At 35.0% G+C, this 16,281-nt stretch overlaps 1 protein-coding gene across 3 annotated transcripts in view; it reads right to left on the bottom strand.

The window, feature by feature from the left end:
• The window catches only part of LOC150097613 (papilin-like), a 1,184,257-nt gene that overhangs the window by 1,011,656 nt on the left and 156,320 nt on the right, over window positions 1-16,281 (bottom strand). For all 3 annotated transcript variants that reach the window (XM_090407770.1, XM_090407771.1, XM_090407772.1), the window contains one exon: window positions 2,781-2,841. In XM_090407770.1, coding sequence (XP_090263896.1) covers window positions 2,781-2,841 — 61 coding nt within the window. The remainder of the gene's footprint in view (window positions 1-2,780; window positions 2,842-16,281) is intronic.

Genomic DNA, 16,281 nt, shown 5'->3' with positions numbered 1-16,281 from the left:
TAGTAGAAATGTGCTGGGAGCGTGATTCTTCTTGTCTGGGGTTGTCACCGTATAGATATTTTTTGATGATGTTTTGAGGATATCCATTTTGTGATAATGTATTAGTGAGAGCTCAGTCTGTGTATCCTCCTCTTCTGATATAAACGTTTTGGCCCTATATTTCAATATGTGGATAATGCTCAGTTTGTGTGCCTTGTGATGGTTTGAAGTATAATGAAGATATCTTCCAGTATCTGTGGGCTTTCTGTAAATAGATAATTTGACACTATTTGATTGTTTCTTTACCGAGATATCTAAAAAATGCAGTTAGCTGTTGGTTTCCACTTCCAGAGTGAATTTTATCTTGTTATGTATTGAGTTGATTTTATCCACAAACGATTTTAGGTTTTCTAAGCTGTCTTGCCATATAATGAAGATATCGTCAATATATCTCCACCATATAGATGGTCTAGGGGAGATTGTGGAGAGAATTTCTTTTTCAAGTTTTTCCATGAAAAAGAAGAGGAGGATAGCCAACACATTATCACAAAATGGATATCCTCAAAACATCACCAAAAAATATCTATACGGTGACAACCCCAGACAAGAAGAATCACACTCCCAGCACATTCTACTGTAGTGATCCCTTTCATCAAGTCGATTTCTTATCAAATAGCCAGAATACTAAGAGCCTACAACATCAACTTCAAACTAACCACCAGCATTAGACGTTTTAGGATCCCCAAAAGATAAGGTGCCATTCTACAAATATCCAGTTGTATATTACATTCCTTGCTCCTGTGGTCTTGCCTACATCGGACAAACTTCACAGAGCAGACAAAAAGAACATGTTGGTGATGTAAACCACAATAGAAGTATCTCTTCTAGCTTAGCACATCATTTCTGTACATCTAACCACATGATAGAGTGGAAAAACAGCTCCATTCCATATCTGGATGACGACAAAGACTTTGCTTATTCAAGGAAGCCACAATAGTGTTAATAACCGGCAGAAACCTCAACAGAAATCAGGGTGCAATCCTAAACAGTTCTTGGAAAAACCTGATACTCTGTCTAAATCAATCTGAACTACAGTTAGCCAGTAATCACATTACACGTTTACAACAAACACGCATGCGTGATAATGAATTAGAACAATAAGTCCTCTCTGTCACGCGAACGTGTAACTTTAGCTACTAGTTGGTTTACAAAGTTTTTTATGTTCCTTTCAATTTGCATTTATTAGTTTTTATATCTTTCCGTAAACGCCTTGAAAAAGCCAGACAGTTTGCTGGCGAAACTGGTAGGCTATAATGTAAGTTTGTTTGTAAATGGTCAGTATGAAATAAGTTTGTATTTTAATTATAAAACGACGAAATATGTTTAGTTTAAATAATAAGTTAAGTCAATTAGAATGTAAGAAAAAAATTAATATAGTATATGGTGGTTTGCTCGTTAAATTTATGCTTAAAATGGAGTCATTACTTTTCAAGCTTTCCTGGAGCAAAAATTAAGGATGTGAGGAATGCAATCAAGAAATATAAGAGAAAATTAAAAGAGATGCTACTGCTCATAAAAAAATTATTTGAGCAGTGATAAATACAGTATCAGAGTAGATATGAAAGAGTGAGATAGGGAAAATTATTAGTTTATTTCTAAGATATAATAGTACTGATTTAAAAAAAAGAGGGCTATGATAGCAATAATTTGATGCACATGTAGAAGAAATGGGTGTGAGTTTTTGGATATGTGGAGTTTGATAGTAGAAAAACAACTGTATAAAGAGGGATGGCCTGCATTTGAATTGGGATAAGGTCAAATTTGGAGAGTCACAGAAACTAGACCATCATGGGAAGAATAATGAGAATAGCTGTATAAGTTCAGTGAAGGCATGCAAACACGATAACGATGTGAATGTTAATGAGCATAGTTATGAACCTGATAAAGTGGTGGACCTCTATGCTTTGAGTTTTGAACTTTTTGAATGGGGGTGAAAAAGAGAAAGTTACCTAAATAAGAAAGTTACCAAATGAGCTCAGCAGACTGCAGATGTAAGTATATGAAAAAAGCCAAGAAGTAACATATCCTGTCCTATCCACTTCCAGCATTCCTGGAAGTGGAGAGGATAGGATAGAATAGGTTTAAGTTCAAAGGTCACAGAGCAAAATTTTGAATACAACTCAGAGGATAATTGCAATGCTGAAGCAAACATTGACATGTAAGGATAAAGAAGTAATTTTTGCTTCTTTACAAAACCTTAATACAACCACACCTGGGCTACTGTGTGTGTCAATTTGGTCTCCTGGGTTTCTGAGGGAATGAAGCTGAAAAGGGTGCAAAGAAGAGTTAACAAGATGATATCATGATTATAGAATGTAGAAAGGGTATTATAAAATAATGGTCAAAAATTTTTAATCATATAAAAGGTAGAAGAGGACAATGGGGCATCCATAGAAGTTAAGCATGTACAGTTAAGAAAGGAGTGAGAGCTAGATATTTCTCTCAGAGAGAGCAGTGAGTGAGTGGAATAGTCTGTCTGTTAAAGTGGTGAATGCATCTAGTTTGAACGAGTTTAAGAGATGATATGATAGCTGGTGTAGGAGATATATGAACTACCTTAATGATTTGTTGAGTTTGTATGATTATTATTATTATTATCATCATCATCAGAGACCCTAAAAGTCTCTGATAATAATAATAATCACAAATTATGTGATTGCAAGTTCAATGAATACAAAACTTATAAATAATGCAAAATATGAAAATGAAGCACCTTATGATAATATATTAATGATACTAACTTGAATATTACATGAGAAATATCTTTTGGAAGAGCCAAGACAAGAATAAGTTCCATCAATCCTGTAAAAAATAATAATAATAAATAAATAAATAAAATAGTAATAATTAAAATATTAATTTGAAGGAATTGTTGTTGTTATTATTATTATTATTATTATTATTACAAGAGACCTCTAGTAATTCATTCACACTATCTGCTCTCACCACTTCCAAAGGCAAGCCATTCAAGTAATGTACTGCTCTATGAGAGAAAAATCTAGTTCTATCACCCCCTTTCTTAACTGCATTCATTCCATGGATGCCCTCTTGTCCTCTCATGTTCTCTTGTCCACCCTCCATAAAATGAAAAATTTCATCTACTAGTATCCTGTATGACCATTTCAAAAGTTTGTAGTTCTCTACCATATAACCTCTCTTTCTCTTGTCTGCATAGCATCTGCAGTGTACAAATTCTCAATCTCTCCTTATAAGCTATATTTCACAGTCCCAAGATCATTTTAGCACTCTCCTTTGCACTCTTTCCACTGTATCAGCATCATCTCAGAAACCAGAGACCAGATCTGTGCACAACAGTCTAGATGAAGTCATAACAGACTTTTGTAAAGAGGCAATTATTATTACTATTACAACTTTAATCAGCACTTCATGAACTCTGTCCAAAAATTACAAGAAACAACCTTTCCTCACACAAACGAACATTCTCCACTATGTCCATGAGCACCCAGTCGATGTGGTTCCCCACAGTAACAAAAGAAGAGCTATCACTGGCAATTCAACAAATTAACCCTAACAAAGGACTGAGATTAGGTGGAATCAGACCAAAAGACATCAAGAAACACTCAACCAACTTACTTCCAGTTATACAAAAACTGTTAAATAAAATCTTCGAAATGGGACACATACCTGAAACACTAAAGACTGCATTAATCACACCCATACACAAACATGGAAAAAGAAACATTATAAGTAATTACAGACCCATTGTCACGTTGTCTGTAATCAACCAAATCATGGAGAACATCGTATATCACAAACTCTCCACATACATTGAAAAATTTCAAATCATACCCAAAACACAATATGGCTTTCAAAAAAATAAAGGAACAGCAACACTCCTGGAGGATTTCACAGCCCTAATAAACACTGCATTGAATAAAAACAGAATAACATTAGTGGTATTCATTGATCTAACAAAAGCATTTGACACACTAACACACAAAATCTTCTTAATGAAACTAACGCATATCGAAATTGGAGGTCGTCTACTCCAGTGGGTTAAAGCATACATGAAAAACAGAAAGCACACCACACGTATAGGATCAGCGTACAGCAAAGAGGTACAGGTAACCTGCGGAGTACCGCAAGGAGCTGTCCTATCTCCCATTCTATTTAACATATACACACACGACATAAGCCAACTTCCCCTAAAAAGTGAAATCTTCCAGTATGCAGACGACACGGCCATAGTATCCATTCACAACAAAGCAAATATTGCTTACACAAATATGCAACATGACATCAATCAAAAATCACTAACTGGTTAACCAAAATGGCATATATATAAACCCTGGAAAAAACAAAGCTAATGATATTCAAAATCCCCCAAACCCTGCCCATAGAAACTAAATATCTCACTATCCGACATTCATCCTCCTATACACAAAGCGCAGAACCTAAAACCACAACCATCACACAGGTGAAAACAACACGTTATCTTGGAGTTCACTTCGATGCTGATCAAAGTTGGAATAGCCATACAAACTACCTACAGACCAAGCTTAGGATAATAGCAAGCAAACTATACAGATTAAAAGACATTGCCCCAACATACATAAAAATATTAATCTATAAAGCATTATCTGAAAACATTTTAAGATTTGCAATCACATCATATGAATTCTGCGCAGACTACAGACTTAACAGATTACAATGGTTGCAAGATAAAATGGTAAAACTGATATTCTGGGAACAACCCACACTTATGCAGGAAGCACAGTCACAACACAAAATATTTAAGGTGAAACACTTATGCCACTACACAGTCATGTTAAAACATTACTACAGTCCAACCTACAGAGTAACCAGAACAACATATCACATAACAAGACCACAGTCAACAAACTACATAACATATAAGTTCAACAATCACTACGGCAAAGCCACCCGAAACTTCTATGTACCTGACAAGATAAACAAACTGCCATTCGACGACAGAAACCTAGGAACATACAGAGAGCTGAAACAGGCGCTATATAAATATTATAGCGAGAATGAATATTAGAGCAATTCCTGTTTCTCTCTCTCTCTCTCTCTCTACCCCTCACACACACACACACACACACACACAACCTATGACAAACCCCCCTCACAGAAAAAACCATCACTACAAGAACACAAACACACCATCTCTAAATCCATCCCTACTTACAAAAAAAAAAGAAATAAAAAAAAAGTTAAACTGCAATAGCAGTTGAAGTCTTCCAAGCACGTACCAACAAACAGTAAAATCATCACCTAGCTTGCGACCAGTATAGAAACATAAGCATGAAACCACCGCCATCTATCATCATTTATCTTCCTCAGATAAACTCTGCCAAGCTTCGAGGAAGAAATCAGAAATGCTTCCCAAAGAAAGAATATAATACATTATTATTATTATTATTATTATTATTATTATTCAGGCCTCCAAGGAGTCAAAAGACTCATCGAGGGAGGTCCTTCCTAAGACATAAAGTCTGTCAAGACTCATCGAGGGGAGGTCCCCCCCCCTGAGAAACACAAAGTCTATCATACCACTCTTTAAACTCACTGACCGTTCTCGCTCCCACCACTCCATCAGGCAATGCATTCCACGGCTCAACCACCCTCCAAACAAAGAAACCACTCCTTACCCTCTTGCTCACAGTTTCCTTTCGTAACTTCCAGGGATGGCCTCTTATCATCACTCCTTCCCGCTGTTCAACCAAGCAAAAGAACTCCCCAGTGTCAACCCTGTAACCACCTCTCAACAGTTTAAAAGTCTCAATCATATCACCTCTCCTTCTTCTATCCACCAAACTCTGCAGTCCACATTCTCTCAGCCGATCCTCATAACTATCCTTGTACAGTCCTGAAACCATCTTTGTCATCCGTCTTTGTATCCTTTCCACAGTTAATTTATCCCCTTCAAATCCTGGGGACCAAATCTGAGAACAATAGTCCAAGTGTGGTCTGATCAGAGACTTATACAACGGAATGATAACCCTCTTATCTCTGCAGGTCAGTATCCTTCTCATAATAGCAGCAATCCTCTGTGTTACCTTCACCACCTTTGCAATATGTCCCCTAAACTTCAGGTTTCTATCAATCATCAACCCCAGATCTATTGTCTCCCCAAATTCCTCCAGTATAACTCCTCCCATAGAGTATGCAGCATCCCATCGATGTTTCCAAAACCTCAAGACCTTACATTTTGCTGCATTAAACTGAAACCCCCATTCATTTGCCCATCTATCTAGCTTATTTAAATCCTCTTGCAGGGCTACCACATCTGCACTATTACTAATAATCCTTCCCAGCTTCGCATCATCCGCAAACAACTGAATATCCCCCTGCAATCCACTGGCTATGTCATTGATATAAAGGTTAAACAATATAGGTCCTAGTACTGAGCCCTGTGGGACCCCACTTGTAACCCTCTGCCTCCTGGAAACTGCTCCACCATACACAACTCTCTGATACCTATCAGACAGCCAATCCTGAATCCAGTTGACCTGACCCATGTGCTGCAACTTAAATATCAGCTTATCATGTGGCACCCTGTCAAATGCCTTCGCCAAGTCTAAGAAAATTGCAGTATATGCCTTTCCCTCATCTAATGTTCTTGTAACTTTATTATAAAAGGCTAGCATATTGCTAAAACAAGAGCGTCCTTTCACAAATCCATGTTGATTCTCACAGATAACATTACCCTCATCTGCCCAATGCTGTATACGGTCCCTCACTACTTTCTCCAAGATCTTAACAACTACTGATGACACACAGACTGGCCTATAATTAGACACTTCCAGTCTGTGTACCACCCTTATGTAATGGCACTATTTTACCTTACTTCCATTCCCTGGGCACCTTCGCCAAAGCCAGACTTTCATTGAAAAGCCACGTTAAAGGCACTGTCAATTCCCTAGCACATTCTCTTAAAACACGTGGTGAAATACCATCCAGTCCCACAGCTTTACTGACATCCAGAGTACTCAGTATCTGAAACACACTCTCCTCCTGTACCTCCAGACTTCGAACCAGTCCTATCCCTCTAGCATTAAAACTGACTCCTCTAGGATGAAATACTCCAATAAAGTGTTCATTGAACAATTCCACTATGTCCTCTGCATCAGTCACTCTATTCCCATTTTTATCCCACAATATCATTCTTCCACAGTCATTTCTCCTCCTACTGGCCACATAGCTAAAAAATTATACAGGGAAAAAAAAAAAGAACTAAACCTGTTGTAAAGATGTAATATTATGTGTTGTAAATATGCAATCAGAATATACGATCATAATTTCAATAATGAAAAATTTTTAAAATAATAATAAATTTTTTTTAAAAATTATTATTTAAAAATATTATTAACTTGCAAGTATCTGTTATTCACAATTGTAATGTGTTAAATATTATATATATATATATATATATATATATATATATATATATATATATATATATACACACAGATGTGTATATATAATTATTACTGTATATATGTATGCAATTTATCTGAGACATAATAAAATGTTTAAAAAAAAAAAAAATTACGTGACACCTCCAGAGAGTCCAACGACTCATCATGAGAGGGACTGCACTCTACTCTACTTCACTAAATACAAATGACCCTCTCCACTACCAATTAATTCTCCTACAACACTACTTCCATCAACACCATCTATCACCCATCATCACAAATAACACTATTTTTGATGTGTAAATTGATTGTGTTTTTTTAAGGTCAATTTGTCTGTAAGTATGATGAAAACACCCTGATACCTCTGTATGAGACTGACTAACTCGCCTTCAATTGAAAATGCCCATATAAGGATTCCCCCTGTTATGACGAGAATCGAACTCAGGTCTTTTCCGATCGAAGGGCACAATGTTCCGCTGTTCTTCCAATTGCGCTATGGAGGACAACTTCGTTATTATTACATGTCAGTGTTCATTTCAGCATTGCAATTATCCTCTGAGATATATTCACAATTTTTGTTATATAACACCTGTACTTCAACTTTCTATCTACTAAAAAACTCCGATCCCTAGACTGGTCAGTTTCTTCTACCACCACAATCCTGTCAATGTAATAAGCATTTAATCTTTAAAGGTACCTGTGGCATGACTATAAACAACAAATTACACGATAACCACAGTAATTAACTTTAATTACTTTAATTCATTTTAATTTTAATTCATTTTCTTTAATTCATTTTAATTTTAATTCATTTCATTAAAGTTAATTACTGGGGTTATCATGTAGTTTCTTGTTTATAATATGCATTTGGATATCTCATTACATCAAAGTGAACAACTCACATTAAATTGACAGCCATTTTCACAGGTCCACAATTTCAGCTTATTCAAATCATTCTGCATGTATGCATGTCAACTGCATTTCTGATTACCCTGCCTATCCTTGTATCATCAGCAAATAGCTGCATGTCACCTTTTAAATCCTTCCTGATATCATTAATATAAAGAATGAATAACAATAGACCAAGGAGTGATCCCTGGAGTACAACTGGCCACCTTAAATCCTGTAGACTTCCTCCCCATACACCGATTTTTGATATCTATTACCCAGCCATCCTCTTATCCAAACTAGTAATTTATAATCCAATCACAGATCCTCCAACTATGTAACAGCCTTCCATGCTGAATCCTGTCAAAAGCTCTAGCAAAGTCTACAAGTAGCAAGGCATAACCATTCCCCTTGTCTAACTCACCCATGACATTATTATAAAATGTGAGCAAGCTACTCATATATGACCTATCCTTAGTAAATTCATACTATTCATTGCATAGTATAGATTCTCTGTCAACTCATTTCTGTATGCAATCTCTTACCAACTTTTTCACCATCACTCCGGAGATAATGATAGGTTAAACAGTTAGACACATCAGTCTTTGCACCGCTACCATAATTCTGCCATGGATATCTCATTACACCAAAGTGCATAACTTTATATTTAATAACATTGCAATGACAGCCATTTTCACATGACCACAATTCCAGCTTATTCAAATCATTCTGCAAGTAGGCATGCCAGTTGCATTCCTGACTATCTATCTTTGCATCATCAGCAAATAGCTGTATGTCACCTTTTAAATCCTTCTCAGTACCATTAATATAAAAACTGAATAACAATAAACAAACCAAGGAGTGATCCATGAGGGACATCACCGGCAACCTTAAATCCTGTAGACTCACATCCTCCCCAGGGCCGGCGGAAGCAGGCATGCAGAGCATGCGATGCATGTGGGCACCGCTACGATGGGGGCGCTGCCACCGGGCACAGTTCATAAGTTCATTTTTAAGAAACAAAATTTTTATCATAAAAACAAAAAATTCTTAGAATGATCAATATTAAAATAAATAAGGCCGGATACACCAAATAAAAATTTAAAAAAAATTGTATATTGCCACCTCTTTGATCAGCCGGCTGTTTACAATTTTGCAGCGAGAGGGCTAAATGCTTGCCTGCAGAATGTTGTGTCTATTGCAGTCTATCTAAAGTGAAATGGTGAACGGTTTTTATGCGCAAACGAATTTTCGTACAAAAACATTTGTTGCTAGTTAACCAGTGATATGGTATGCATCTCAGTAGGCTACTGACAGTGCGGACTATTATTTCGTCTCTGTGTCATGTTGTGTAATAATTTCTTGTGGGTATAAAATAGAAATGAAATCAAAAATTTAAAAAAAGTTATCCGGTGCACAAAATCATTATCCGGTGCACGTCATGCTGCAAAAGAAGCAGATATTAAGACAGAAACTGGGGGTCTTAATAAATTTGTTAAAATATTAAAATATTCTGATGCAGATTGTAACCAACTTGATACATCAGAAATCCAAGTTGAAGAACCGTGCAGTTTGCATGAAAGTACTATTGCAACTATTGAACAAGATAACAAGATGCATGATTTAAGTGAAAAACAGTTAGGAGAAGAGTTAATTGTAGTTGACCACGAAACTAACACATTGTTAATCTCTGTAAATTTAGAAGATCCAGGTGAATGGGGAAATTTGATGAAAAATTACGAGTTATTTTAATTGAAATGGGGCCTGTTCAAAAGAAAAATATAAAGTTTGTAGCGAACAGAACTTATCACCCTTCTATGAGTATTGCCGAGAGGTGTCCTAATAAATTATTAGACATATGAAGAGCCAAAGGCTTCAATTCGGCGACATATAACTTGTTTAAGTTAAGGGATATATATCCCATATCGTTTCTTAGCCGAATAAGAAACTCAAAGAGTTTCATGCCGAATATAGTAGAAACTATATAAAGTTCGGCGATTCCAAGCGTAAGCAAATTATGACACCTCATAATTTGAGGTGTCATAATTTATTGGGACACCTCTTGGCAATACTCATAGAAGGGTGATAATTTCTGTTCGCTACAAACTTGATATTAACTAGGTCTACCTGCTCACTGATGAGACCTCAATAAAGGTTGAAACCGGTCTGGGTAGTGACCTTCTCTCATAATGTTGAACAGTAATACAGCTCCTAGGAGCTAAGTTCACATTATGGGTAAATATCAAGAATAGTGATCGGAGCTTGCTCCACCTTAGACATGAGTTGCCTCAGCTTGCACTACCTTAAGGGTCAGTTGCTGCAGCATCCAGGTATTTGCTTACGCTTGGAATCGCCGAACTTTATATAGTTTCTACTATAATTGGCATGAAACTCTTTGAGTTTCTTATTCGGCTAAGAAACGATATGGGATATATATCCCTTAACTTAAACAAGTTATATGTCGCCGAATTAAAGCCTTTGGCTCTTCATATGTCTAACCGAAAAATATAATATATCCCAGAGATACATATGGTTGTAAATTGGGCGACACGTATTATAATAGAAAAATGGAAAACGGGGAGTTCGTGCCAAGAATATGGCTCATTTATTCCGAAACTTTAAATTCTGTTTTTTAATTTTGTTGCAAACTTTTTGCACCTACTGAATCAATGAGACTAGTTTAACTCACATGAAAAATTTCTTAAAATGGAAGGAACTTGATAAAAATTAAAAAAACAAAACTATTATTGATTGTCAGACTCAAAGCATGTATGAAATGGAAAAGAAACATTGGACGAGTGTTTTAGAATGCTTGATTGAAATTATAAAATTCCTTGGTAGCCAAAATTTAGCTTTTTGCGAATCATCTGATAAATTATATGAAAGGAATAACAGCAATTTTTTAAAATTAGTCGAACTGTTTGCGAAGTTTGATCCCGTTATGGAAATTCATTTTGAAAGGGCTCTACAACGAAACAAGGGAGTACACTATTTGAGTAAAAACAGTCAAAATGAAATATTGGAAACTTTAAGTAACAATCAGGGATACAATTTTATTATCAATTCGAAAATCTAAATATTATTCCATAATTTTAGACTGCACACCTGATGCAAGTAAAACAGAACAAATGACCATTAATATTTGCTTTGTTTCCTGTGACAATGGAATTGTCAAGATCAGGGAAAACGTTTTAGGTTTTACAGATATATCAGATTCCACAGGACGTGGTTTATGTGCAACAATAATGAAACAATGGAAAAACGGAACATTCCCATTGAAGACATTCGAGGTCAAGGGTATGATAATGGGACAAATATGAAAGGGAAAAAATATGGGCTCCAAAATTTGCTTTTGAACAAAAATCCTCGAGCTTTTTAAGTGTGTGTGCTGCTCATACTCTAAATTTAATCATTAACGATGCAGCCAAATTGAATGCAGATACAATTAGTTTATTTGCAATTATTCAAGAAATATACAATTTTTTTCATTCTCTTACAAATGTTGGGCAATCCTTTTAAAGTTCATAAAACATTTAACATTGAAACAACCATCAGAAACACGATGGGAAAGTAAAATTAATGCAATCCGCCCTCTAAGATATCAGTTAGGAGAAATTTACGATGCACTTTTTGAAATTTTAAATAATGAAAATCTTAATAAAGAAACTCAGCATAAAGCACAAACATTATGTGCTAAGATAAAGGAATACAAATTTATTTGCTCTCTTATAATTTGGCATGATTTACTTAACAGAATAAACCCTGTAAGTAAAATGCTTCAAGACAAAAATATGAACATTACACTTGCTTTTGAATCTATCGAAAACTTAAAAATATTCTTACAAGAGTATCGATCAGATACAAATTTTAAAGAAGTTCAAAAAACGGCAAATGAACTGAGTAAAGAGGTGGATGGAGAACAAGAATTTAAAACTAGTATGGGAGTTCGACGACGTGAGAAGACACGACAATTTGACTACGAGCATCACGACGAAATCGCCAGAAGATAAATTTAGAGTGAATGTGTTTTATACACTTCTAGACGTTGCAATGTGTTTGTTAATAGAACGTTTTAAATAACTAAAAACATAATATGATAATTTCAATTCCTTGTATAGATTACTACAAATTAATAACATAGTTTTACGAAAAAATTGTGACGATTTAGAGATTCTCTTGAAGGACGGCGACAATAAAGACATAAATGCAATAAAACTATATGACGAGTTATGTGCTTTCCGGGATATTTTTCGAAAGGATAATTTAAATATTCAAAACCCTTTTGATATTCTTAATTTTACTGTGTCCAATAATTTATCTTTCCCTAACTTTTCAATTGCTTTAAGAATACTATTAACCTTACCTGTTAGTGTAGCGAGCAGTGAACGTTCCTTTTCCAAGTTGAAATTGATTAAAACCTACTTAAGAACAAGTATGTCACAAAAAAGGCTTGTTAGTTTGGTGTTAATAGCTATTGAAAATGATATATGTGCAGAATTAGACGTTAAGACCATTATTTCTAATTTTGTGAATATGAAATCAAAAACCCTAAAATTTTAATTTAAAAAATTTCAAGCATATTTATGTAATTTAATTTATTTTCTGTTACTCTGTAAAGATGTTATTTTTTGAATACTTATATTAAATGTTCTAATTATTTCTGAATTATTTTCTTATTTTCTCATCTATCTTGAGTTTCTTTTATTTTCCTAAAAGATAGTTCCACTTATAAAAATTATTAAAAAATTTTTACAAGTAACTTGTAAAAATTTTAGTAACTTGTAAAATGAAGAATTTTTTAGACTTTAGTTCAAATATATTTTAAATTTAATTAAAATTCATTTTAATTTTGTTAGTGATTCTGGTCCGTGAGAAGGCTATAATCCCTGTATCATTATATTCAACAATTAAAGTGAAGTGGCTTTATCAAAATTTGCTTTAACTTTTGAGAATATTTTGAATATTCGGGTTTTTAACGATTATCCTGCCTAATCAATACCCCCGGTTCGTTACATTTAGCGAACCAACGTGTGGCTGTTCTGTCAAAATTTATTTTAGAAATTTCAAATAATTTAAATTTTTTATTATCTTAAAAGAACCACACACGCCCAGTTCATTACAGGGGCGCTTAGATAGAAATTGCATGCAGGCGGCAAAGACCCTAATGCCGGCTCTGATCCTCCCATATACAACTTTTTGGTATCTGTTACTAGGGTTCTCTTATCCAAACTAGTAATTTATAATATAATCACATATCATACAGTTTTTTCATTCCTATGGAACCTTCCCTGTGATGACTCAAATTATACAACCAAGTCAAAGGTATAGCCAGTTCAGCTGAACACTGTTTTAGCATCCACACTGATAATCATTAGTCCCTATTGCTGAATTCATATTCAGTTTATCAAACAGCTCTAGTACTACCTACTAGTACTAAGGATAAGTGTATCCATTAAGTTTATTTGGTGATCACTAGCAGCTGATCCACTAGGTCTGTAGCAACATCCTACTATATATCTGATTTGTTAGACTCTCTCTCTCTCACACCAAACAGCCTCAAACTCACTGCTACAAGTAAAACTGTTACTAATATAGCAATCATAGCTCCCATCATAATCTAGTTTCCCTTACTATCCGTATTAGGTCTCATACCAATAAATAATTTTTGAGACTCCTGATACCAAACACATTCAAGTACAGGCTATTCCTCTTATATAAATCTACTCTTCCTTCAAACTCATTCCACACATCCAACACTCTCAACCGTGATTTATACACAAACTATGCATCAAATTGTTTGCTATCATAGCCTTGCTTAATTCCACATTATCATATCTAGGTAATATACTAACTATTTTGATAGAACTCGGGCATCGAATTATAGGCCTATCTGTGTGTCAAATGTTGTGGTTAAGTTGTTAGAGAAGATGGTGAGAACTAGGATCCGGAATTGGGTTGACAACAATGGTATTATCTTTGATGGAAAGCATGGATTTGCTAAAGGGAGATCATGTTTTAGTAATCTACTTACTTATTACAATAAGGTGATGGCTTCAATGGACAGAGGAGAGGGATACACAGTAGTTTACTTAGATTTTGCAAAGGCAAAATAGTTTTTTAATAGCAATCTATTTTTTTAATAGATTACTGCATGATAAGTTGATAGTCAAACTAGAGCAGATGGGATTGGATATTAAACTAGTGCAATGGATCAGAGACTGGCTATCTGATAGGTATCAGCAAGTTGTGTATGTGGGGAGTAATATCCTGGAAGAGGAAAGTCACTAGTGGTGTGCCTCAGGGGTCTGCTTTAGGGCCATTGCTGTTTAACCTGTATGTAAATCATATTGGGGAAGATTTGGTTGGGGATATTCTGTTGTTTGCAGATGATGCACAGTTGGGATGAACTACGAAGAATAGAGAAGATGTTGTGGCCTTACAAGAAGATTTGAATAAAATTGAGTGAATGGGCATGGAAATGGGGTTGCGAGTTCAATGTTGCAAAATGTAAGGTTTTAAATTTTTGGGGAGGTGGAGGAAATAAGAGATCTTGGAGTGATAGTGAATTAGGATCTGAAATTTAGGGGACATATTGCTAAAATTGTGAGGACAACACAAAGAATTCTGGGAATGATGCAGAGGACACTGACTCGTAGAAATAAGGAGATTCTTGTTCCATTGTAAGGCTGTGATTAGGCCACACATAGACTTCTGTGCACAGATTTAGTCACCTGGTTTTCAAAAGGATGAATAGATGTTGGAAAAGGTCCAGAAGGAACTTACTAAGGTAGTTTCTGATCTCTGGAATGTCGAATATGAGGAAAGGTTGAGAAGATGCAATTTACAGAGTCTAGTGGATAGGAGGATTTGATTAGGCTTTGATTAGGCCACACGTGGACTTCTGTGCACAGATTTGGTCACCTGGTTTTCAAAAGGCTGAAGAAATGTTGGAAAGGGTCCAGAAGCAACTTACTAAGGTAGTTTCTGATCTCTGGAATGTCAAATATGAGGAAAGGTTGAGAAGATGCAATTTACAGAGTCTAGTGGATAGGGGAAAGAGGGGGTGATATGATAGAGACGAGACCTACAAGTTAGTAAGGAGTTGTTACATAATCAATGTTGGAGAGGTTTTACAGCAAATGGTGGGAGATCAGGGAAGAACCAGAGGTCATCCCTGGAAGCTGTATAAGGAGGGTTTGAGCAGGGGAGTGAAGAGCAGGTTTTTTGCATGCAGAGTTGTGAATGATTGGAATGCCTTGCCTAGTAGTGTGGTGTCTGAGAGAATTTGAGTGTATTTAAGGCACGGTATGATGAGCTGTGTGTATGACAAAAGGAACTCCTAGTTGAGTCTTTGACTCAACTTGGGATGTCTTGGGATAATAATAATAATAATAATTTTCGCTTTCTCACTATTCACCCTCACTTCTTCCAGTAGTCCTTTCATATCCACTGTCATATTTAACACTAGACAAATCATTTGTTCCTACCAGAACTATAATATCTTTTACTTTTCTTTACTTTTCTGCTTTTCAATTACATTTATTAAATTTTTGATATTAGCACCTGGAAGTAGTTTAACTGTCATAAATTGCATGCTTAATAATTGAATTGTATATAGCATATAATATTTTTATTAGAATGAGCATTACCAAAGTGTAAATATATAGCAATAAATAATAATAATAATAATAATACTTTTTTTATTAAAATTATGATTATATATTATGAGTTTACAACACATATAGTTCTGGTTTCTTTTTGTAACAATGAAATTCATACAAATTTCTTTTTTTTTTCTGTATAATGTATTAATAATAGTTACTGTAGCTGATAATTTATAGTTGTGGTTTAATAACATTGCATTTTTACAGCATTTATACAATAACAATAAATTATGTATATTTACAATTTTTGCTTTAATGCATTTTAAGTGCTGTAATTACAGCACTTA

The sequence above is a fragment of the Typopeltis vanoorti genome, chromosome 17 (assembly GCF_054136105.1).
Source record: "Typopeltis vanoorti isolate ZY-2024b chromosome 17, IOZ_Tvanoo_1.0, whole genome shotgun sequence".
Lineage (NCBI taxonomy): Eukaryota > Metazoa > Arthropoda > Arachnida > Uropygi > Thelyphonidae > Typopeltis > Typopeltis vanoorti.
This window is presented reverse-complemented; position numbering and strand designations above follow the sequence as displayed.